General features: G+C 38.5%; 1 protein-coding gene across 1 annotated transcript in view; it reads left to right on the plus strand.

Annotated features, from left to right (window-relative positions):
* The first annotated feature begins 569 nt into the window (after positions 1 to 569).
* Positions 570 to 25,881, plus strand: part of LOC139713888 (uncharacterized) — a 303,947-nt gene continuing 278,635 nt past the window's right edge. Inside the window, exon 1 of the mRNA XM_071625598.1 lies at positions 570 to 735. Coding sequence (XP_071481699.1) covers positions 715 to 735 — 21 coding nt within the window. The 5' untranslated portion in view covers positions 570 to 714. The remainder of the gene's footprint in view (positions 736 to 25,881) is intronic.

Consider the following 25,881-nt stretch of genomic DNA (forward strand, 5'->3'; position numbering starts at 1 on the left):
TTGGAAACAATAAGCCTGAAATGGAAAAAAGAGGAAAAAAATAGCTCATGCAAACGTGACATCTAGCAACCAACGAAGAAGATAACTGATTGGTTTGCTTGTAGGAGTGATTTTCGCGTCACGGGGATCGAAACTCGTAAGACGGCGAGCATAGCGACGTCGAACTACCAGGAATAGCGCCATCTTTTGTTTCCTAGTCCCTATCGCAAATCGATAACTGTGGCTCTTTCGGAGGGGGGGGGGGGGGGTCCAAAAAGGGAGTGTAAACATATTGTATTATTGCGAGTAGATGAAAGCGAGATCAGCTCATGTAAATGAGAAAGAAGCTGTTTCAGGTTGAAAATGCTTTTTATGGAATAATATCAACCATCAATGGGTAGTTGGGATGCGATGGGGAAACCCGAATTCTGCACTCAACTGATTTACCTTGTAGGTGTACTATACAGAAGGGATACTAGGTTTGACAAAACATAAGTAATGAAGGTCTAGGAAAAACAGACTACGCAGCGTCATCTCGGGCTTCGGCGGCGCGCTCCTACCGAAATTCAACCGCACTGGATGGATGGGCGAATTTCGATGTCCTCGATACCAACCTGTACCTGCGGAGTTCAGCAAAAAACATCTAATTCTGAGCATCAAAGGGCAATCTGTTTGGTGAAGATCTGAAACAGAGTTGGAGACGCCAACGAATTTTCCATCGGATAGTCATTTAAAATGGATGCTAACGCTAATCAGGTGAGTGCAGTAAAACACGAGTCGAGAGAGATGCATCAAGTGCCGAGCCCGTACAACAGCAACTTGGTGCCGTAACGCTTAAGTAAACATCCCGGAGCAGCCCGCGTACGTGCACAGCGTGTCGTTGGATAGTCGGCAGAGTCGGTCTCCGACACGACTCTCCTGAGTCTGAGATATGTATGGTCTATTAACGTTTATAGTATACTCTTTTTACGACAGTAGGGTATCTGTCGTTGTTTTGATACGTGCTAACAATCGTATCTGTTCGGTTCATGATTGCTAAGTAATATATTCTGTGAATTTCAGATCAAAGTGTACTTTCTCTTGATGCCTGCTACGTTGTTGACCATCCCCACCAGTGACACTGACAGTGTGACTGATGATGTAGTTCCTAGGCCTAGTTAAAAACTAGTGTAGATCAATTTCTATCCACTCTTGTATAGCAGGTGTCCGACACATCGACACTGTTCATTGAAACTGACACCCCTCTAGGCTCTATTTGTATTTATAGCATTGCCCGTAAAGAAACAAACTTTCACACTTTCAAAGTTTCATCAAATTCATGCACGAGACTACGCGCAGCGGTTTTGCATTTTTCACTGGGGATTTGATGATGTCAAAATATTACTGAAAAAACCCCAATAATAAACAAGTCCCCTGGTCTTCTAGCGTTTGGTCGGCATACGTTTCTATGGGAACCAGTGGGCAGGCATTTTGCCTCGAGAGAGGCAGCAGTTTCTTGTGCACACATATGGGCACTCCGCCCTGAACAGCGCAGGTCACCGGAAGTGTGTGCCGTGTTCACACCGGGAACTTTAAGAGTCCCCGCATCTGTGGTAAACACTGCACAACCTCCAGAGGTTGTGCTAAAACTCGTGCCGGACTGTCCAGCTGGGCTGTCTAGCACAACATTCACACCAGACTCGTGCTTTGTGCTTTGTGCCGTGACAATTAAAGGGAACGCTAAGCCAAAGAGCAATGTGGATTGAGTGAAAGCAACAACATTAGTAGAACACATCAGTGAAAGTTTGAGGAAAATCGGACAATCCATGCAAAAGTTATGAATGTTTATAGTTTTGGTGTTGGAACCGCTGGATGAGGAGACTACTAGAGGTTACTAGTATGAGTGGACAACAATACAAAGAAAACAGGAAATTCCACAAAAATTCACTTTTCTAGCATTATGAGAGAGCACGTGACTAACCGCTTTCAGAAAGCAGGGGGAATGATTGCTACCCTTAACATATGTCATTATCAAGTTGATGGAAAATATAATTTTCATGAAAAATGAATTTTGGTGAAATTTTCCTTATATTTTCTTTATATTGTTGTCCACTCATACGTCATAACCTCTAGTAGTCTCCTCATGCAGTGGTTCCAACACCAAAACTTTGAAAATTCCTAACGTTTGCATCGATTGTTCGATTTTCTTTGAACTTTCACTGATGTGTTCTACTAATGTTGCTGCTTTCACTCAATCCATATTGCTCTTTGGGTTTGCCTTCCCTTTAAGAGTCCCCATTGTCTGTGAACATGGCACAACTTTTTTGGAAGACTCTTAAACAGGGTATGAGAAGTAGACACAGACCTGAGTGGGTATGACAGTGAAAAAAGGACTTATCCATAGAAACAGATAATCAAAAGGTGTTATCGTATATGATAAATTCTGATTGGCTGAGCATTTAATATTGCCATTTAAATTTGTTGCAGACACTTATGTAAAGTTTTGAATTGATAGCACGGTGCTTTTGGGCCTTAGATTTGAGTGAAACCTTTAAAGGACAAGTTCACCTTCATAGACATGTGGGTTGAGTGAATGCAGCAATATTAGTATAACACATCAGTGAGAGTTTGAGCAAAATCGGACAATCTGTTAAAAAGTTATGAATTTTTGAAGTTTCTGCTCAGTCACGGCTGGATGAAAAGACTACTATAGCTTGTGATGTCACATGAGTACAACGATATAAAGAAAGAATAAAGAAAATTCAACATATTTCCATTTTTCTCGCATAACAAAAGAACACTCAACTTCTCTCTTTCAGAAGGCAGGGGGAATAATATTACCCTTAACATACGTCAGTAGCAAGTCGAAGAAATGTGCACTTTATTAAAAAAGTAAAGTTTCGTGAAATTCTCTTTTTATTTTCCTTATATAGTTGTACGCATGTGACATCATGCACTGTAGTAGTCTTCTCTTCCAGCAGTGACTGCGCAGATACTTAAAATATTCATAACTTTTGAACGAATTGTCCAATTCTCCTCAGACTTTCAATGATGTGTTCTACTAATATTGCTGCATTCTCTCAATCCTTATGTATATGAAGGTGGACTTGTCCTTTAACCCTGAGATAATCTCAATTGCAGCATCTTCTTATACCCTTTCACATGCATCCCCCAATGCTCAAGATGGAGTAGTGCGTAGAATTCAATAAGAATTTCATACACAAACTCTAAAAGTAATCCACACTTTTTTTTTCTGAGGGCTTGTAAAAAAAGCATGGAAAAGATGGATAATCGTCATGGTAACTGCACATGGCTCTTCAATGATGCCTGCAGGAAATAGCTGGAACTTTTGACTGCACCTTTGAAATGATCTGCATTATTCATGAATCATGTTCACATACTCCGAAGTCTGGTCGCGAGGCAGATATTACAAAATATGTGGACATTAGCAATATCTTAGATTATAATTGTGAGATATTCCTTTGCAAGCCTTTGTTTGGCATTTGTAACCACAGACGACATTGTTGCTTTTTGATACTACTCATCGGTAATAATTTTCAATATTTCTATCATCATTGTACAAATATTGAATGAATTTTCTCTTTCAGTCCATGTGGAATCTGTTGAACATATATGTCGTGATATCTTCAATCTTCCTAAATGCTGTTTTGTGTGGCCATTTTTGTACTTGTATACCATAAACTGCTGGGGTTTTGCTTTATGATATACCAGCTGACAAGCAGTACTAAATCATATTATATGCAATAGCTTCATAGAATAACATGTCACACTCACAAGAGTGTCCCATGGTCCTGTGAAATTTGCTGGAGGAAAAGACAGGGAATAAGTTGCAGAAAAAAACACCAACTAAAATAAAACATGAAAACAACTAGAATAAAAAATGTGAGAAACCTATTCAATTGTAAAATGAAAAAAACAACAACAATGGCAACAAAATAGCAGAGGTCTGAGATTCATTTTGCCAGCAGTTTGATTCTCCTGAGTGTGACTAAAGAGAAGTTTTCGTAAATAGCATGATACCCGATAAGCACAGACTGGTATTTTATCACATTAGGTGGTGCTTTGTGTCACTCTTTGTCTCAACTCAGCAGCGTGTATAAATTTTAATTACAATCATTTTTAGGTCTCAGTATATAGATTATTCAGAGGCTTTCAAGACTCTCCCACACTTCTCATACTGCAATTATGTTTAGGTCATCCAGAAGAAAAGAAAAAACATAAAATTGGGGGAAAATAGGGAAAAAGTCACAAATCCTCATGCATTTCCAAAAGGTTCCGTCCTGAGATGGGGGGGGGGGGGGGGGGGGAGGGCATACCACTGACCTTTTAGGCTTTATACCCTTTCCCCCTTCCCTTCTCCTCTTCTCCCCCTCCCCTCTCCTGCAGCCCTCCCACCCTGAAAAATGTTCCATGGCCCCTGATTCACAAGTGTGTAATGAGAAATGACTTACACATATTCAGTTACTTGAGATATAGTTTTATATTGCTTGGAGTTAGAGAGAAATACCTCACAAATTATCTTTCATGTACAATGTACAGTGAGTGAATATGAATTGCTCTTTTATGTAGTATTCAGTCGTAACAGTTCATTCAATTTGCCTGAACTACTATTTGATGACACTAGATAAACAACAGCTTCGAAGCACGTCAGGCAGGTAAAATCTGAAGCCGATGAGATGAAGATTTTTAAAAAAGCTCACAGGGACACATTTTGCACGGAGCCATGGTCTTGTTGTCTTTATGTCTCTGTGACGAGAGTAATGAAATAGTATAACAATCCTACAAATGGGTCCAAATGACATTACAATTGTATTTAAATGTGTAACATGCAGAAGAAGATTGTGCAAAATGTAAATACTTGTACATCTTGAGAGATCTGGTCTGGTATGTATGTGTACGCCTTGTACGTAGGCTTGGATGTATTTTAGTTTTTATTTTTCTTCTGCCATTTTGTTCTAGTGCAGAACAATTCTTTGAATAGAGTAAAGCAAGTCACATGTCATATCTTGTGACTTTGATTAATATTACGTCACTAATCTTTGTGTTCAAGCGGTCATTGTCTGCTTGTCAAATAAATAAATTTGTGGCTGTTCCATACACTTTCTTCATTGCATTTTGTCATCATTCACAATATGGATTTTCAACACTGGGCTTGTCCAAATGAGAATTTGTTTCATTCAATCCACAGCTCAATGTGATACCTACACCCATATTTAAGCAGGGTGCCAAATTCATAATTTAACAAATAACAAAAGGGCAACCAAAGCGTATGTTTGCCAAGCAGAAGTTTACAAAAGTGACACCAAAGGTTGTGTGAATAGAAACTATGATATCAAAACTTTGCTTCGCAGCAAAAGTGAAAGATATGCATGATCTGTAGCAGTCAGATCAAGTGCATCTGAGTATAATACGAGAATCTGACTTTGTAGTATTTGTGTGTATTTGTGTGTGTGCATCCTTTTGTAAATGTTACTTCATTTTGTAATTAGACCCAGTATTTCAAAATTTAACAGTCAACAGCAAGTATATATTGCCTCTTAGCATGTAGCGTTGATCACCGAATATATTTTCCAAAAATATAAAATGTAAATACACTGGAACCCTATAGATGTAGTATATGCATCCTGTTTTGGGGGTTATGAAACAAGGGGAATCAAAGACTGTAAGCTTAATCTTGAAAGTGGTAATCATTTTATTGTTGCAGACTGTCATCCAATATATGTAAAACAGTTTTGACATTGAGGATTGCTGAGTGTACATATATTACACTGCTCCTACTGTTAGTGTCAGTGTGAGGGTCAGTGCCCCTGCAGAGTAATCTTATTACTAGTAAAGCAGGGGACATGTTATTTGGTAGCATTCATATAAGGACGAGGGTCACAGGATGGGACTTCATGTCCAACTCAAACTCTTGCTGCTTCTTCTTTAAAATATTTGAAGTCCCAGGTTCATTGCACTTATTTTTTATGCAAACTGAGGACAAGGCTAAAGCTCTGTCTTCCCAAGTAGTTGCAAATGATAAAGCAATCCAGAGGAATTAATCAGTGAACCGATTAAACCAATGAACTTAATTTGATTGAATTAGGAGTCTGTGGCCACCATGCTTTATTAGTCGTTCTTACTCTAAGAAAAAAAAAAGAGAAAGAAGTGCCAAACTAACTTGTGACCTGATTGTGATGCACCGTGTACATGGTTTGGTATAATGATTAATATTATGTATCTAGATCGTATAGATGAGGAATGGATTTCACATTATATGTGACCTAATAAAGTGAATCACTATCATTTCTATAATCCAGTGTATCAGAACTGTTCAGTAAAGATGGCCTGCTTAGAATTGTTGTTCAAATATCTTGAGACAAGACTCACATATCCTTCTCTCCCAATAAGAAAAGACTCAAATATCTTCCTCTCCCAATAAGAAAGATATCAAACTAAGGAAGATACAACCAAGCTACTTTCTCTAAACCCATTAGTCTTAAGATTCACCAGGGTAAGGTACATTGCATTCAGCCTTTGCCATTACTGATAGTACTTAGCTTACACAGATCACTAAATTTTGGAAATTGGCTCCCCTGTTTATGTTATTTACAGTCTCCTCGCATGAGATTTTGTAGGAGCAATCTACCAGTTAATGGTCCGTATCTGAGGGTATGTCTGGAGTAGGAAACAAATTGTGTAATGTGTTCGCGCTACTAGGTATTCATGTATTTTGAAACTCCTTTGTTTTTGTTCTTTGTTCTTTTTAAAAATGAAAACACTGCCCATGTGGCAGACGGTCGTAAAGAGTTCTCTGATCAGGTGAGAACGATGCTGGTGATAATCTGCTGACTCTGAGCACATTGTAATTGCAGGATCGGAGAATGGCAAACCTGGTTTCCTTTGACCTGCAGTGGGTTAACTGAAGAAGCAGTTGTATGTTGTTGACATCTTTCAAGCTCTCTATTGACAGCTTGTGATGGGACATTCATAGACACCCTGGCATAACTCGTTAGGGAGAGGCATCATTTTGACATAAACAGGGGTGGGCTCGGGATTGAAGTGACTAATATTTAAGTATCAAACTTATGCGGGCCTGATGAATTCAATGTATTCATAACTCTGTCCTGTTATCCACAGGCTGAAATGAGCAACTTGCACAATGAATTGTGGGAACAAGTTGCCCCAAACCCATTTATCTGGTTGAGTTGTGTCATCTATCAGAAACATTGTATTGATGCACAAGGAATGTCTATGATCCATATCAGGAATAGTTTAATGAAGCGTGCAACTGTCATTTTGCTGTTGCAGTCATCATTTCAGTTTATATTTGTGACATGAATTTTGTACGGTGCTCTCATTTTTTTTTCGTGGCTAAAAGTAGGAGCATAAATGAATATGCATATGTGGGACTATACTGATGTGTATGATACATTGTATTAACCCATATGCTCTGAAAGACTGATTGACTGAGGTTAAAAGTCATGGTTGTATGCCAGTTGTGCAGCCTGTATCTACAATGAACATAATAACCTTCATTTTGTGTGTTGTACCTAATTCCTTACTTTAAGACAATTTCATGAGTGCGTTGATTCACAATGCGGAGAATGAGAAAGACAGAATGAGAAACTCTGTTCACTTTGTCAAGAGGCAAAGTTAACAGTTCCTACCTCTGGGACAACATATGCAGAATCTTCAATGGGAGGCAATATTTTGGCATGCTGTAAAATTTCATGAAAAAGAGTTGACCTAGGAAACTGTTCATATGAAACCACTGTGAAATATATGCCATGTAACACATTATGCCTTCATTATACCATGTACCACAAAACACTTATGGTAGTATTTAATACATAGACTGTGTGTCAGTGCTAATGGACCCATTTAGGCTGGAACAAGCGAGAGAGGGTGGGGAGAGATATTTGTGGTGGTTCTATATATTCTTCAGGGTTGGGTAGTGGGCCTATTCATGAGGGGAAATGATCCTTGAACCCAGCTACATTTGTTCCCATGTGAAAGGAGGGACAGGCAGTATTGTCAGAAGGGTGTGTGTCTGAATAGCATTACCTGGAGAAGATGCTTCCCCTCTGCACGAATTGTCATCTAAATGTTGGTGATAGTCTGTATTCGAAAAGGGAGTGTAAACCCTCTTAGCCTGCCTCAAACTACAAACAAGTTTGAACAATGGTGTACATGTATACTGTATGTTAGTGCTCTTGTGCTATTTTTGGGGTGCTCAGTAAGCACATTAAATACTTAGACTGGGTTGGTCCCTCTCTCTTGATTGGCAATCTTTTTCATAATGGATGGATCTTTTTCAGTTTCCACCATTTTGCTGACATGAAATTTGTGTCTCTAGATCTCATAGACTAGTACATTTTAATGAGGCCCATTTGGGAAGGCTATGTCCACACTTCATTTAGTCTCCAGTGGTGTGTGTCTTATGATAATAAGCACACACTTCCAATGAGAGCTATAAAAAAATGGTTGAATTTATAATCAGATAAATCTTGTAGACAGGTAGTTTTCAGTATCTGCGCACATCAGTGATATACACATGTTTGTACGCTGTGCTTTTATTCTTTATAAATTTTGTGTTTAGTTTTACATGATGAAAAGGCTTTGAAATCAAGAACGCTGATATAGAAAATAAACGTCGCTGTTTGTAATGCGTCTTCAAGTTATCCGAAAAGATTGAAACCTCCCACAAACCCCCTAAAAAATACCCCATACTTTACCCTGCACAAAAGGAATATCAATGGGTATGAAACTCTGCCCATACAATGTATATTGAATTCAAAAATCTTTATCTGATATTCTCAAATGTTGAGCTAAACTCACATTTTTAGGTACCCAAAACAAGACTGCATGTTTGGAAACATGCCCCCAAATCTTTGTGAAAATAATTGTCTACTTCGTTATTGTAACAGATTCTGTGTATTCTTTATTAACGATGGAAAAAAGGATGTGTATTAAAGTATTGTATTAATGTAATTGCACCATACAGTGTTTGCCAAGTTGTACATGTATTTAATGGTATTGAGAATACATACAAAGTGTAGTCTAAAAGAAACTTAGGAGTTAACCTCACTTTTAAAAAAGAATGCCCATGTGCTATAGTGGAGTTGCTCCGCACCAAGTGTGTGGCTGCTATGTGGCTATATTGTACATTCTGTGCAGTGAATACCGGATATTGATTATGCCGGAGTTGATAATGCCTCGTGGCCCATACCTTTGTGTGCCTCCCCTGCAATATTTATCTACACAGAGGGTCTTTATTTGATTGTGCTACCAGTATGCAATAGTAGTTGATTTTAGAGAATTAATCAATCTCCTTGTACAAAATATGATTTTATTTTGTCTGTGCTCTTATGTTCTGAGCTGTGTAATATTAATGCAGGCCAGTGCAGAACCATACTGTGATATAAAAGAGGCTTATAGGTTAACACCATACTGGTTTTCAGAAGTGATCAATATTCTTAGAGAATCTACTAGAGGGAGTTGTATAACCTAACTGTAGGAGAGCTATATTCATAGTACACATACTTTAGGTCTTGCTCCTGTAGCTTAGTAAAATTTTAGCTGACTTGACAGGGTACTGTAAAGCAAGGTATTTTTGTGGAATAAAGTTTTCGCGGCATGAAATTTTTGTGAATTGGAGCTGACAGCCTTTCTTGCAGCATAAGATTTTCATGAATTGCCACTGGCATTCAGTGCCTATAGGCTAGACAAGAACTTTCGCGTGCATTTTACTTTTCGCGAATTTCAGCTCTTGCCAAACTTGTGAAATTAAAATACATGCGAACTTGTTTCTTCTTTTACAGTAGTAGCTGTCATTGGCCTAAAAGAATAGAGACGGAAGATTTTCCCATCTGCTCTGGAGTTTACAACATTGTTCTTGTGTATTATTTCAATGTAGTTTTATGAGATCATGCATAGAAGATTACAATACATTATGTAAACATGACATTAACAGTAAGTGCATTTACATTTCAGTTACCACGTTATTAAAATTTGTTCGTTGCCATTCTCATCGGTGATATATCGTGTAGTGGATCCCGTAAAACCAAGTTGAACATCGTTGGAGTAGAAAATGGTATGCATTTTTCTTTTCGTTTTTGATCGCCAGATTTATAGGATGATTTTGTGACTTGTATCTGGCATGTTGACTCTTCCTCTTTTTCTTTTAAAGTCAATTGAGACAAGTCTTAGTGCACACAATGTACGTGTTTACCAGATAGGATTATGTACAGTGTAGAGGGAGCATGCCAGGTTGTTCATATGACCTCCTCGTTGTGCCAAAAGAAATATAACCTTCACAGTCTGGGAAGAAGAATAGACAGTACATGTTGCCCTATGGGGAAGGACATTGACACAATAAGCAGAGTGTGGAGTGGAACAAGATTGTGATTGCTCTAGGTTTTTATTCAGTATCAAAGGGCTAGAAACCATGTATAGTACATTGTATGTATAAGGAGTATTTTCCCTCCCTCTCAACATCAATGTAGTTCTTATAAAGGAACTCTATAACCCATGTTTCCTTTTTAAAATGGCATTATTCGACATCTGTCTATTCATAGTTGATGCGTACTGTTTTGACAAAGAGCTACTGGCAGGTTGTGTATAGAGTACCTAGGGTACAGGGGGTGTACACAAGTCACACTCAAATAATGTTCTCATGGGGAAGTTAGAACAAATGGGATTGGAGAAGACTGCTCCTCCTACATTCTTGTTACTATATCGCAAGAGATGTCATACCGGTACTGTAAAACGGGGAATGTTTGCTTGCATTTTAATTTCACGAATTTTGTGAGAGCTGAGTTTCGCGAAATTAAAATGCACGCTAAAGATCTTGTCTACACTATATGCATTGAATGTTAGAGGCAGCTCGCTAAAATTTCATGCTGCGAATAAGGCCGTTGGCTCCCATTCGCAAAAATCTCATGCCGCGAAAATATCGTGTTTTATAGTATTTGGCACCATAATCTCAGATACATCTGGCTAAAATGCATTGTTATGAAGTCCTCCATGACTTTGTATGAGGGGCTTACCTCTGTATTGTATAAGGCCTAGTGGGTGTATGAAATGCCAGGAATTGAAACAGATTTTGTGCAGGAAAGTAGAAGCTATAAAATCCAACTTGACCAACAATCCCATTGCAATTCCAGTGATGTGAATAGAACTGTTTTAATGACACATTCTCACATGTTTGGGATCAAACTGGCCCTTGCATCCCAAAAGTCTTCTCAAGTTTTATATCCAAGGGAGGTTGTCATGCTAGCTTGTTGTCCAATGAAGCAAGTACAGCAAGTATTACATAATAATCCCTTTGTCATCTCCCAGAGGGATGTTTGCCAAAGGTTTGTTATAAAGGTGTTAAGTCAACAATCTGGATTGTAATTAGGCAAACAAGTTATCATTTGGTTCAAATGGTCTGCCACAGAGCTAGACAGCATCAAACAAGATATTTCTTTTGAGGTGTGCAGTTCAGCCATTGTCTGTGTGGAAGTTTGGTCTAGGATTAGTACTGAAGGGAATTTCTGCACTCCGAACAGATTGTGACTGCATGAGTAAAGGGTATGTGTTGAATGCACTTCTCATTATAAATCATACAAAGTATTCATTCATTTTGTTGCTAGTTTTAGACTTGGATGCATTGCAAGTTCCCAGTGATTCTGTCTTTAGACATTCAAATAGCTGTTGACCAGAATAAAGTCTTTGATATTCGCTGAAAGTTTTGTACATTTTATTAAAGAACTGGAATAACAAGTAAGTAGGCCTACTTGTTCAAAGAGTAGAGATGCACTATTGTGATGTATTAAGTACATTTCACATTTGGTGGTCTGCAATTTTGATAGCATGGCTCATCAAAAAAGAAAAATCATTACTGTTGCACTGATTCTGGACTTACTCTATTAGCCAGAATAAACATTGAAGGCACTATGTTGGACACATTGCACAGTTCTATAGTAGAATCAATATGTCACGACCTGGGGAAAAGTACTCAATAGATTACATGCCTCCCATAGGGCTGGTGTTTCATTTGCTGTGCTGTGCTATGTACATACATGTATGCACTTCTTGATAAATCTTTAAGACTGCACACCCCCCCCCCCCCCTATGTTGAATGCCTAGTCAGTAGTCTTGCAGGGAATGAATGTTCTTTATCATCTATTGAAAATTCCCTTTTGTTGCACCCAGTGAAGGACAGGGAAGATCCTCTCCTTCAAGCTGCAAGATCTATTATCAGGTGTAGGCCTTCCTATATGAAAGTGGTGAAACAAAAGCTGATCCTTGCATGCTCAATGTTAGAGTGAGAAAAAGTGGATCGAAGAACATTACAGTGTATGCCAGTGTAACCTGCATTGGTACTTGATATGAACAGTTACTTTGAGTGAGATTTTGTCTGATAGCTTCCTCAGGAAATCATGTGGTTGCATGAAGAGAAAGGGACTTTGCATGGGTAATGTTCCATAAGTAGTATGAAGCACATGTTATGTGCACTACAAAGAAGCCGTCATAAACATAACAAATGTAAAGCTGTCATTTGAATTGATGTTTGGAGCTATTAATATATGGTATGGTATGGTATGAGAGAGCCTGGACTATTTTGCAGATGAGGATACTGAGCCACCTATAATGATAAGTGTATGACCTCGGTACCTATATCATGTGGTCAAAGAACAAACCAAAGATCTACTTGAATATCACATATTATAAAGGAGAGCTAACCATAAATATATATATATATATATATATGTATTTTTTTTTTAAATAAATTGAAAAGTCTGGATCAACCCTGGCAGATTACTGCTCAATTTGAAATGTTTTGCATGAATGAATTTTGTTACAAATATATGTATGAAAAAAGTATTTCTTTATTTTTATTTATTGAAGTTTTTGTTGTGCTGGGCTAATTTCATCGAGCTTTGCTGTTTTTTTTTATATTACTGATTAAGGATTTATGCACATTATTGAAATTGTCCAAAAGATTAATGCAGCATCATATCTGTAATATTTCACATTTACTACAGTGAAGATCTCTTGAAAGGGATAATGTTTTAGTTTGCATATCAGTATCACCTAGTGTGGTGAATGAAGTAGAGGATGTCCATATTAGTTATCATGCTATTAAACATGATTATGACTTTAGTGTGTAGAGCTCTACTTTTCAGAATGTTTCCATTTTTTTTTTTTTTTTTGGTGTCTTTCTGTGCTCTCAGTTCCAAACGTGATCATGAGTTTTGTTATATTGCACAAAGGCTTATTCTTCAGACTTGGTGTGTGTGATGGAATGCAGTTTCTTTAATAGAGTTATGGATTTATTTCCTTCAAATAATAATTTGACGGTCTTGGAACCTTATTTGTGGTGACATTCAGGGACACTTGCTCTGAATTATCCAAAGTCTGGTTATTCATCCATATCACTTTAATTTTTTTTTCTGTTAAAAGGAATAAGTTTACATCCAAGATATGAGAAAAACTGGTATGCTGGGTGAGTAGTTGAGCTTTTGCTGTATAATCAGCTGCTGAATATTCTGATGCGCTGCAGAATTGATGTCCTTTACACCCCAGAGATTCTGTCAATATTGTCAACAATCTGTATTTACCAATGGTTATTTTGTAGGATAGGGTTCATTAACTTTGCTTTTTCGTCATCATTTCACCCACTGCTTGCTTTGCCCTACAAAATCTGTGATGTCTTGAGTAAACAGCTTGTATTGACCCAGTGGTTGGGAAGGTCATTTGATTTAGAAGGGAACTAGGAATAGACTAAGCTATTGTGCAACTCCTGATTATGCGTACGTTGTCTTGCTCTGCGTGGGTTAAAATGCATGAATGACAATAATTCTGTACCGGTACCAAACATATTGCTACAGTTCTGAAGAGCATGAAACATCTAGTCTACCACGTGGCACAAGGTCATATAATACTGAGAAAGTAAAGGACATGAAATATTCCACTGTAGATGTTGTAGGAAGAGCAACACTACATTTAAGCCAGACTCTCTGAAGTTTATAAGTGTTCTCCTTATTGCACAGTAGTGATGCAAACAGAGAGTTTTTTTTTCATTATTCTGATTGTTTTTCACAGCAAGTTATCCCCATTTCACATCTTGGGGGGGGGGGGGGCTCAAACTGAAAGTAATCATTGTAAATGGTGGTACTGTAGAACAGTAGGTCCTATGTTTAATCTTCACTGTATTACACACATGAAGTTTGTGGTATTCAACATGAAAGATATATATTTTTGAGACTGCTGGAAGAACCCTGGAATATTCAGAGGAGATAAAATTGTTCATAAATCTACAATTGTATTTGTGATGTTTCTACTTTCCATTGTTGAGTAGGAATGCAGGTTAACTTTCAGGTAAACTCCCTTTTAATATTTCATTCCAATGACAGTGACCACATCCGAAATTCAAGGATATTTTGAATGGAGCTGATAAAAACAAGCAAGCAAGCAAACAAACAAACAAACAAACATTCCCTCAGCTACTGTGCAAAAAGAAATCCCTGGCAGACTTGCATTTCTTCTCATTGTACATGCAAACTGGATCACAGGGTCTCCCTGCACAGGAACCAATTGGTCGCTAACAGGATTGGTTTCCAATTCCCTCGACAATCTCGTAGGATTGATAACTTCCTGGAGGTGGGGAAGTGTGAACAGCTTCCTGGTATGAAACTGAGACATCCTGGAGTTTCACAGGTTGAGAGTCTGCGTAAGTACAGGGTTTCACAGGTTGTGAGTTGGCCTGGGAGGAGGGTTATTGGTCTCCATGGTCCCATTGGCAGGTTGTTTTACCAGAGATGCAACCTTCGTGTTGTTATTTGATGAGGCTATACAATGCTGTCATGATGGGGCTATAAAACGCTTACATTAGAATGACGGAGATTATCTCTCAACGTCAATGCAGTAGATGATAAGTGTTGGATTCCGGTGAGAAACATTCCTGTCATACACAATTGGTAGTGCAGAATCTCAAAAGGCAGAAATATTGCCTTCGGCAGATCTAGTGATGAAAAGGAAACTTGAAAATAAAAATGATAAAAGTATAACATATAGCAGATGCCAAAATAACTATATTGTGTGCATGCTTATTTCAAGTACAGAATTTTAAAATTCATCTCAATGTTTGAATCATTTAGGGTTATTTGTCAAAAAGGGCTGCATGAACAGATTAATGACAGGTGTGCATATCTCGGACATATGTAAAACATTATAGGCCTACCTAGAAGTCTAATATTAATATGTATTGAAGGCTTGCAGTTTTTACAGGAAATACATGTGTACATGTACATGTCTGTTTTCAGGTGCACGGAAAGAAGATAGAGCTAGATACGTCTTGCACTTCCTATAAGTTGAACTCTGGCAACACCATTTGAAAAAAGCAAACAAACAAACAACAAACAATGATTCAAATGCCATCAATACCATGTTAGGTACACTGTCCAAGATAATAGTAAAATACGATAACTTCTGTGTAACACAAGATATATTGTAATACTATAGGAAGCGGTTTCAATGTTCAGAGTCCAGTTTGATGCGGATATTTGAAGAGTGTGTCCGTGAAGGAAGGGCAAGGCAGCTGCCTAGATGAGATTGAGAGCATCTATTTGCACATCTTTCTGCTGTATCCTGCATATCTGTGTCAACCTATCTGTGCTGCAAGAACTATTAGGACCATGCTCCATGGGAATTGATGTTTATTCATTAAATCAAACCAAATACATGTAATGAAGATTTGCCAGGCTAATTCTCTTCCCTCTTCAGTGTGCATGTACATTGTATAAATGCTTTGAATCAGTACTGGCTGGGTGTTATTTCACCTGGAATCCTGCTACAGACACTCATGTAGCTGCAAATGTTGAATCCTATGAAGAGATTGAAAGCTTTGAATATGTTATACATTTCTTCTATCTGTCTTTTCATATCTTTATCTATTGATCTTTCACGTATCCGTCTATTCATCTCAATCTCTGTCGATGTGTGTATGTGTGTGTTTGAAAATTCATTGTGCACTGCTATTGCAGTTTGTACATATGTTCTTTTCAATCGTACCATGGTCGTTATTGTCCTATCTCCACACATCTTAGTAGTCATGGCATAATGGTATCAAAGTACATGTTTCCATTTGGTGAGTGTACTCTCAGTCTGTTGCTGTGCAGTATGGTGTCACCAAAGTAGCAATTAAATGTCTCTGGAAAAAAAAAGAAGAACAAGGGATTAAATTCACTGAGTTTGCAGAGAAGCTCATGATAGTATAGTGTTAATGTCGACGTGTGCAAGCAACAGCTAAGATACTATAAATATCAACATTTTCACATTATTATTATCTTTTTTTGAGGAGGGGGGTGGGCGTATAGCGGCTCAAAAACATATTTGCAGGTTCCTGAATTCGCACAGCACGATCGCGTTATTCTCGTATGCTTTAATCCATTCAAAGCAAAGTCGTGCTGCCTGAAACATTAAAATGTATGGCTTGCACAGAAACTACAAGTACCTGGTACTGAACACACACATGCACTCAAATTAATACTACTAGAGCACATGCATATGCACACACACACACAAACACACCTGTACCAGGGAGGCACCACTGACGAAGCCTATGATTCAAACCCTTCAATATGTACAACAGAGAAAATTGTGAAGATATTTTCACGGTTTCTAGAATTCGCGCTAGCAAAAATAGTGGGAAATATTCTAAAATTGATGTACCACAAAAATTTCTGCATTTACAGTACTATGTAAAATTCATTGGCTAAACTCTTTCAAACTGGACATGGCATATGCCCTCATATGAGGATTGTGTGTTGTAGAGGAATGTTGTGAAAGATATTTTATAATTAGAAGGAGAATATATTCAATGCTCGAAAGAGAAGTCTGTGCTGTCCTGAAAGAAAACAACTAGATGCAGTGAAACTTCATGTGAAATAGAGACATAATTTCTAGCATATGCAAGGCATCAGGTATAGGGCATTAATAATGTGTTGTTTTTTTTCAATGTGAATTTGTGAAATTATTAGTTTATTGTAAACAATCTTGAAAATCGACCTAAGATTGAGGATGAGCAGATTTTCCTTTAGCATGTATTTTCCATCTAGACATTTGCCAAGTATGCTCAGAACTGAAAACACACGATATTCAGCTCCCTTTTCCGAAGATAAAGAAAAAAAAAATAGAAGTAGATTAACATCACACTAAAACACTTTTGCAGTGTGTTTAACCCTTTGAACCCCGCATTATTTGAGATGGTCGTGACCCTCACCCTGCATTATTTGCACATATTGAGCATATTTTGCTAAATGACTGAATACAATTGGTAATACATAGAAAAATACAACAAAAACAAATAACCACAGGTCTGTGAAGTGTGGTTATGATTACTCCAATTTTATTTGAGCTGCAATAATAGCTCAGTATGACAATAATGATTATAATCATAATGATAATCAACAATAGTAATGTTAGCTATAAAACAATAACATCACTCCCTGACTGTGCCACGCCCCCTTGACTCCGACGATCACCAACATGATCACCTCCAGCTCCAGCTCTAACGGCATCCCAGCTGCTATTTCCCCCGCTGGTACCCGGCTAAGATTGTACATCACCTTGTGCAGCATCTAGCTCATCATCTGTGTCCGTTTCATCTTCAAAATCACTGCTTTGACTATAATATGACTTGTCAATAGCTTCCTTATAATCACCAGATGATTCACCTAAGATTATCGCACGAGCCTCCACTGCAGAATAGCATCTTTTTGCCATTTTTATAGCTCAAAACTTGCAAATCCAAACCGTAATCAATGAAAGTATAGACCGAAGAATCTCTCCACATCGTTGTCGTGAGATGGCGTCGTATTTAGGGGGTCACCTGACAGTTAAAACTCAAGTTATCGAAGTCACATGATTTCTGGCTGGTATACCGGCCTTTAGGGTATTTGCACGTTCTGCGCGCGGCCGGTTTTCCGGCCTTTCGGGTTCAAAGGGTTTAAAAAAAAAAAAGAATTAGAGTGTCAGTAGATACAAAGTCAGCTGCAGCTGACCAGCCTGTCATGGATGGGGAAATGTGCATTTTGTTTCTGTTATGGTGCTATGCAAAATATGGGGGGGGGGGGGGGGAAGGGTGGACAAAATATGGGTGTGGCAGGCTCTGAAAACATTGCTGTGTATAGATTAATACATGCTGCATACATTCTCTGTACTTATCATGGAGGGGGTATAGTTTGCATCTTTATACAGGATTGGTTGTCTTCTCTCCACTCAAGGCCTATAGTGCCCTACCAGGCAGGGTGAAGGTTAGCAGTGCACCTGCTGAAAATGGCAGTGATGTGGCAGCTGACCTTGACTTACCAGTGCACCCTTCTGAACCAAGGGGGGTTGCAGAAGTCCGTCCTAGAGTCCTCAGGGACATCGCAATGGGGTAAGGTTACTTGATGGAGGATGACACAAGAAGGGATGATAATATGTAGCCTTGTCTCAAGGCACTACCTCTCTTCCCAAAATGAATGCTTAGCATTTCTGCTACTCTCTATATCAATATGTAGAACAAATTCAGGCAATTAAGTGTGGGATTTCATTAGGGGATCATGATTTATGCTCTTAAACTATAAAGGATTTTTTTTTGTTCCTCATAACTCAGCTAATACAGAAAGAAATTTCAGAAGATGGCAGCATTTTTTTTTCTTTTGGATCACAAATTTGTAAGAAAGATATCTTGTAAAAAACAAAATTTTTACAGGCATGAAATGTTTGCAAATTTTGCAAGGAGCCAAGATTTGCAAAATTGAAATGCATGCAAAAGTTCTTGTCTATACTCTATGCATTGAATGCTAGTGGCAATTCGTGAAAATTTTATGCTGTGGAAAAGGCTTTCGGCTCCAATTCGCAAAATTTTCATGCCATGAAAATTTTGGTGTTACGGTAAACTTGATTGTGAAATTAAATGACCTCTGCCCACAATAAATTTTCATTTGCTAGGCTACAACAGATTTTCTAGAAAACCCAGCCAGTCTGGAGAAAGATATTACTGCTGTACACACTTCGTGTCTCGTTCCATTGCCTCTGAGTAGCCAACTGCATGAAAAGGCTGTCATCGGTAATCAGCATAGCGATGTATGTAATACATCTGCATATTCATCACACATTGCTGATCCTTCTTATGTTTCAGAGGTGTAAAAAGGGGTATCGATACGTCCAGGCTTCAGTGTGCATGTGTAATTGGGCAGTATATGTTTGTAGGACCTAGTGCTGCAGCTCATCGGGACGGGAATTATCCTTTCCACCATTGACAAGATCCAGAGGGGGATAAAAATCCTTGGTTTCCATCCATTGGACATCACAGGCACTGCAGGTAAATATGTGATATTGTTCATTTTCATAATGGAAAGAAATGTGTTCAATAAGAGTGTAGATGGTACCATCAAATCATACTGCAGTGTGCTGCAAGAATGCTACAAGGTGAGCCCCAGTCCCATCTTTATGTGGAATATTCGATTCGTTGTATATTTCCTAAGACTAATGTTGAGCTCTGAATTCCAAACATGAACAGGTTTAATGTATTGAGCGAATGCTCTATATATCTGAACATTGTGTGAACATGGCATGACTGAATGAGTGCCTATCGTTGGGAATTCTCTGTAGAATCACACATAAATGTAAACATTTCATCGCTTGCAGTAGGGTCTGTATGCTGGTTGTGTGCTGCATGCAAATGAATGAGGTGATCTTACGCACCCATGTGCAACACGCGGAGGCCAAGCAGGGTCACACTGTCAGTACTTACTTTTGCACTTCCGGTAATGTAGAGCTACTAGGTGCGGGGAGAGTGTATGCAGTAATGGCATCTATTTTTTTCATTTTGTCATGACTAAAACATTGTCACTTTACTATAGAAATTAATTTAATTATTACCTGATATTTCTTTTTCCAACATGTAATAGCTGCTGAGAAAATCTAAAAGACTATGGTAATTTGAAGATAGAGATATTGCTCCATGTTTTTCATGTATGATCAAATGGAGCTTGCATTTTGAACACATTGCTGTGGAAATTAATTAGCACTGCAGCTTTCTTAGTTTTTACAGGTATTTGCAATAGGGGGAATTGTTCCCACTTATGCCACGGGAACAGAGGATTTTCACTATTCTAGGAGACATAGATGTCAACATGAAGCATACACTGTTTATGTGAGGTGAAGAAGGTCAGAAACTATTTTGCTGTCATCTCGACTGTCGATAAATCTGTCCAACCGGGAACGGACAAGAGTTATTTATGACAGATTAGCATGAGAACGGATGTACTTTGATGTGAACTTGGAACATCAGTCACATTTGGGCGTAAAGTCTTGATATCACACAATAATCCACTGTCAATTGATTATGCACTCCAGACATCTTTGCATGTGGCTGATTTCACAGTTGCACTGCTTTGCTTCTGTTTTACATGATTATTCATTTCATATGTGAATATATAAAATGTGCACAGACAGGCATGTTTGTATGATGAGCATGTAGTAAGTTATCCACAACCTGTTTCATGAAAAACTCAATCTCCTGTAATGCATATCTCTTGCAAATCTCTGAATAAATGGTTTCATAAATGTCATTTATAGCAAAAAAAAAAAGGAGAAATGTTATCATTTGCAAAATGTCAATGGAACAGCTTTGCATTATGTAGTAAAGTTTGAACTCACAGTCCAGGGGCCCGTTTCATAAAACTTGTCATCAGTGACAAGTTGTCATAGATGTGACAAGCTACTGAAATCCTTGCATCTGTGGTTGAGTGAAAATTTGTCATAGAAATGTGGCAGTTGTCACTGATAACAAGTTTTATGAAACGGGCCCCAGGTTCTAAATTTTGTGCCTAAATTGATCTGTGAAGGAGAGTTCATGTTCCACATGATAGCTTTGTAAGGCTCTTACAATGAAGATACCCTGGTTTACTGGCAGAGTACAATATTGTTCTTCTTTTCTTTTTTTCTCTCCATTTCATTGAGAACCACAAGAGGGAGCTTCCTGTGGAGATTCCTTTTGTTCAAACCTAGTCATGTCCAATCTAGAGGGTTGTTAACTCCTGTATACTCCACTGATCATCCCTATTGTATCTAGTCATGTGACGTTGAACCAGACAGTTAATGTGGAGGGGGGGGGGGGGGGTAGTAGGGAGGACTGTGCTTCACTGGAGCTTCTTATGCTGATCCTGCACTGAAAATGTCCATTCAGCCATGAAAAGACCCCCTTGTCTGCCTTGGAGTGGGCTAATATGCTTGTTTAGTGGGTAGATTGAATATCAATAGCACAAAAACTACATGAGTGCTGTGTTGTCAGTCAGTGTCTTGTGTGGGGTGTATTGTTTTCCCCTTTTTACAATGATGGCACAACAGTAGCTATGCACTTGACAATGGAACAAGGCACATGGAGGTAGGCGGTTCCCATTTGGAAACACCATCAATTCTCCATATCGCATTTAGCTATAAAAGAACCAACGTTGGCGGCGCACTAATTTATTCGGCGTATTTTGGAGCGATTTGCAGTCAACCCCACTTCCGGTTGCAGCTATCGCTCCGCGCGCTATTATGCATGCATGCACGCTGCGTGCAGCGGCGCGGCTAGTGTCCCACACACTTATTCATCGTGTACAATTTTGCCATAGGCTTCTTGTGTGGAGAACTTACACAAATCTGTATATGTGGGACTGTAATAGAGATCGTCGTGTGCGATGAAAAGATCGTACACATGGGTCAATTTTCAACTATTTTATCTAAGTCAAAATAGTAAAATATGAAGTGAAAACATTCAGATTAGGGATTTCAACATCTCTGAATTCTGTGAAGGGGTATAGTTTCAGTAATGTCGGCCTCATAAATGATCTGAAGAATAGATGAACACGGCACATTCAGTGCAGCAGTTGTAACTGTGTACTCAGCACTAGCAGCAGTGCAATGGGCCTCTACTAGTTCGCTGGGGGCAGCGGGGCAGGTGTAGGGAGCAATAGTTCTTGAATCTTTCGCGATCATCCATGATTAATAGCTTTTAGAAAGACACTCGCTGAAAAGGTAAAATTTGCGTGACCGATGTTGAGCAGACACTACCGATGCAAGTGAAACTGTGCGTTGGCGTGCAGTGCATTGCGGTGCAGTGCATTGCGTACGTAACGCATTGGCGATAACCGGAAGTTAAGCTGACTGCATAAAAGCCAGGATGTTGATTGCACAATGCATTCTGGGACGATATTTTGCTATATGCGATATGGAGAATTCCTTTATCCTGCACTTATGATGCCATTTACACAGTTAGGTCACATCTCACTGGCTCTCAGGAATACCATCTTGAAATGCTATTGATGTCATGCATACACATATTTCTGACAAGACTGAAAGGATTAATTGTTTGTGGAAGAAAGTAATGAGATTTCAACCAAGAGAATGCAAAATAGTCATTTCACGTAACAGGGGAATACGAAAGTATTGGTGCTCAAGGCAGCTATATCACATATAGACTTTTAGACTGAAATTATGTTGTTAGCTGACATATGATTACACCTATGTATGTCACCTGAGATGTGTATAATGTAATATGTGATGAAATAGCATGAACTCATTTAACATATGAGTTGTGAATGGATAGCTTTAGCCTTTTAAACCACAACAAACATAATATGCCAGTGACGGAGAAATAAAAAAAAAAGATGAGGAAATCATTGCTATCATACCTTGTGCATTTCCTTCATGTGAAATAAAAGAAAATGTGACAGGTACATCATCTAGTATCAACCCAGTCAGTAAGATAGCATCGATATGATATATAACTCTTCTTCTTCCAAATTCAAGCATTGTTTGCAGAGGTAGTATTGTTTGCAAATGATGCTGCTCTATGCAGCTGAAACATCACATCATTCTGGTTGGAAAAAAAAGATGCTATACCCAGTGGGTCTGAATGAGGATATGTATTGTACAATAATGTGTGACTGCGAGTATCAATGCAGGGAGGTGGGAAAATGTGTGTATATGTGCATAAGATATATATTTGTGTGTATAATGTATGTGTATGAGTGTGTGTATGTGTGTGTGTATGTGTGTGTGTGTGTGTGTGTGTCTGTCTGTATATGTGTGAAAGAGAATCACATGTTGCTATGTATGAGTGAAGAGATCTGTGCTGTATTGGCAGAACTACTTTGTACTGTACCTCAGGAGGAGGAGGAGGTGCTCGCTGATATCAACCTGAATTCTGGATGGGGGGTGAGTCATCCAATTCACTTGAGGAGTGGGCAATAACATTAGCGTCCCTTTGTTTTGCATAATTATGACGCTTCCTTTACCTTGATATGTACGTGTGTGTGTATGTGTGTGTGTGTGGGGGGGGGGGGGGTCATTGGGGAGGGGAGAAAAAGAGAGGGTTAGATGCACATTAAATAAAGCCCATGGCGTGGGATGCAGATATTGTGTGGTGATGGAGTTTTGAAGTGCCAGACCTTGTGGTATATTTGTATTCACTTTTTTTTTCTTTACTTGGGGGCAGATGTGCGTACCAGCAGACCCAACAATAGCAAATATCTTATCAATCACATCAGGTAATAGTGTTCAGAGTGCTGAAATATTGGGTTTGGTATTTGTGTATTGAAACAAACTATGCTTCCCACAGATTTTCTGTGAAGTGGGTGAGGATGTGTGTAGGAGATCAAAATGAAATGCAATAGGGCGCCAAGAATTTTTATTTAAAAAGTCTCCTCCTGCATGGTTGAACAAGCTTAACTTTGTTCAGAGTGATTGATTATTTTGATATTCACATCTGTTCTGGTTATCTGGAGTAGCAAAATTATGATATCACAAAAAGTTGCTGAGGACTACATGAGAAGATCCTGAATGTTACAAAGTACCAGCATAAACAAGAATATGTGGGACTGCCGCTCTTGTTGTGTCGGTCTTAAAAATGTAATATGAGTACAATTTTCATGTGTAGACCTTATTTTACACATAATATATTGTTAGATATTTTGTTATTATAGATTAAAAAAACATCAACGATATTTTTAGTACTATACTCTGAATTTAAGCCTCCTCTAAAGCTTATTCACCCTTAGGCTGCCCCGAAGTTTCTGTGTGTTTTGATATATCCGTATGTGTGTGTGTGTGTGTGTGTGTGTGTTATTGTGCATGAAAACATGTGTTTCTTTGCCTTATTCTTATCTTTCAAGTATTGCTCTACTCTATTCAATTCTCCAATACTGATGTAAAATACATTGTATCCTACAAATTGTAGTGAACAGAGATTGACACTGCAAGAAACATCTTCATGCTCCCAGATTTGGGCTCTGCCAAACACAGACACATCACATTGAATTGTTAATACCACATACTTGCTTCTTGGACAAGATTATAGAGGTAATCAAGATCAAACAGTAAATTAAACTGCAATCATACAACGTAGGGCCTATATCAGTTTGAGTGATGATACATCGGTTTGAAAGTGTATCATGTACTTGATTCACATCGAATCAGTCGGAACCAAATTGGCTGTAGAAGGCAAAGTTGTGCTCATCACATGCAGTGTATGTATGTACTAAGCAAATTAACCCTTTGAGGACTAACATGCTGAAAGATGCCAGTGACTTGTCATGCAAAAGGGGATGACAGATTGAAGGGAAAGGGGATTCAAGCTGTGTGGAGGTAAGGTCAGGAATTCTTCCATAGAGTATGGATGTGGCTGGGTCTCTTTCCTTCTATACCCATGTAATGTTGTTGCCAAGCAAGCAGATAAATATTTAGAACACTCTTGTCTTCCTGGAGGGATAAAGCAGTGTGCTGGCTCTCTCTCTCTCAAGCATACTTCAAATGTCATGCAGAATGACTACGCCATATCTTAGAAATGCTCGTACAATCTGCACGGCATTCCCGACACTCTGGTTCTTGTCGAATGCTGAGGTGCCCTAGCAGAAATGGAAAATAGCGTGATGCATGTGGTCTCCATCACGTCACAGCAGGTGTATATTATACTTTGATGTCAATAATGAGTGTGAATATGTATCTACAATGTATATTATTGTGTTATTTGTAAATAACATACTTTGAATTGTTATGTTGTATGTTTCTGTCCAGTAATCGGATGGAGAACATGGATGAGGTATTGTGCTTGCTGCATCAATAAACACTAAGTAGATTGGCCCAAAATAAAACAGAAGTACAATATGAAAAAATACCTGCAGACAATAGACCTATAGATTTCAGTTTGTGAAATCCCCACTTGAGTGAATGATTATATCTCAGCTAAAAAAGATATTGAAAATTCATGTTAGTAGAATACAGACAAATGATTGCCTCAACCTTTCCTGCACATGGTGCTATTTCATGTTAATTGTCAAGTGAATATGGCTACCAAAAAAAAAAAAAAGACATCAGAACATATGCTGGTGATTTCAATATATTATGATTGGTGTCAAACTTCAGTAATTAATATATATTTTTCACAGTGACCGTGGGACATGAAGTTTGATTTCATCTTTTCGTGTAGGTGTCGGTGTAAGTAAAGGTGTTGTTTGCTGTCGGATGCCAATTTGGTGGTGGGGACTCACGCAATATTGTCATCGATCCGCATGATATTTTAATAGACAAGGGCAAGCTACACGCATACTGCCTGTAGTGCGAACAGAGCATTGGTAATGACATTCCGAGTAGGTCACCGTTGCAGTGTTTTAGCCAATAGGTTGGCCTCGGTCGAAGATGCTATGGTGTGTTAGACTCTTGTAGCGCTATATATACATTGTAGATTCAAACTTGTGACGCAGTATCTGCAAGACTGTAGCAATGTTCATCTCACAAACAAATCTGTACCACATCACTTTCAAACTTCTTTGTACTTATACATTCTGACTCATTCAGGTAGGAATTTAAAAAAGAAACCACTTCAGAAACCCTAGTAAA

Source organism: Diadema antillarum, unplaced genomic scaffold (genome assembly GCF_040938485.1).
Source record: "Diadema antillarum isolate AM-2024a unplaced genomic scaffold, OU_Dant_1.0 seq00002087_RagTag, whole genome shotgun sequence".
Taxonomy (NCBI): domain Eukaryota; kingdom Metazoa; phylum Echinodermata; class Echinoidea; order Diadematoida; family Diadematidae; genus Diadema; species Diadema antillarum.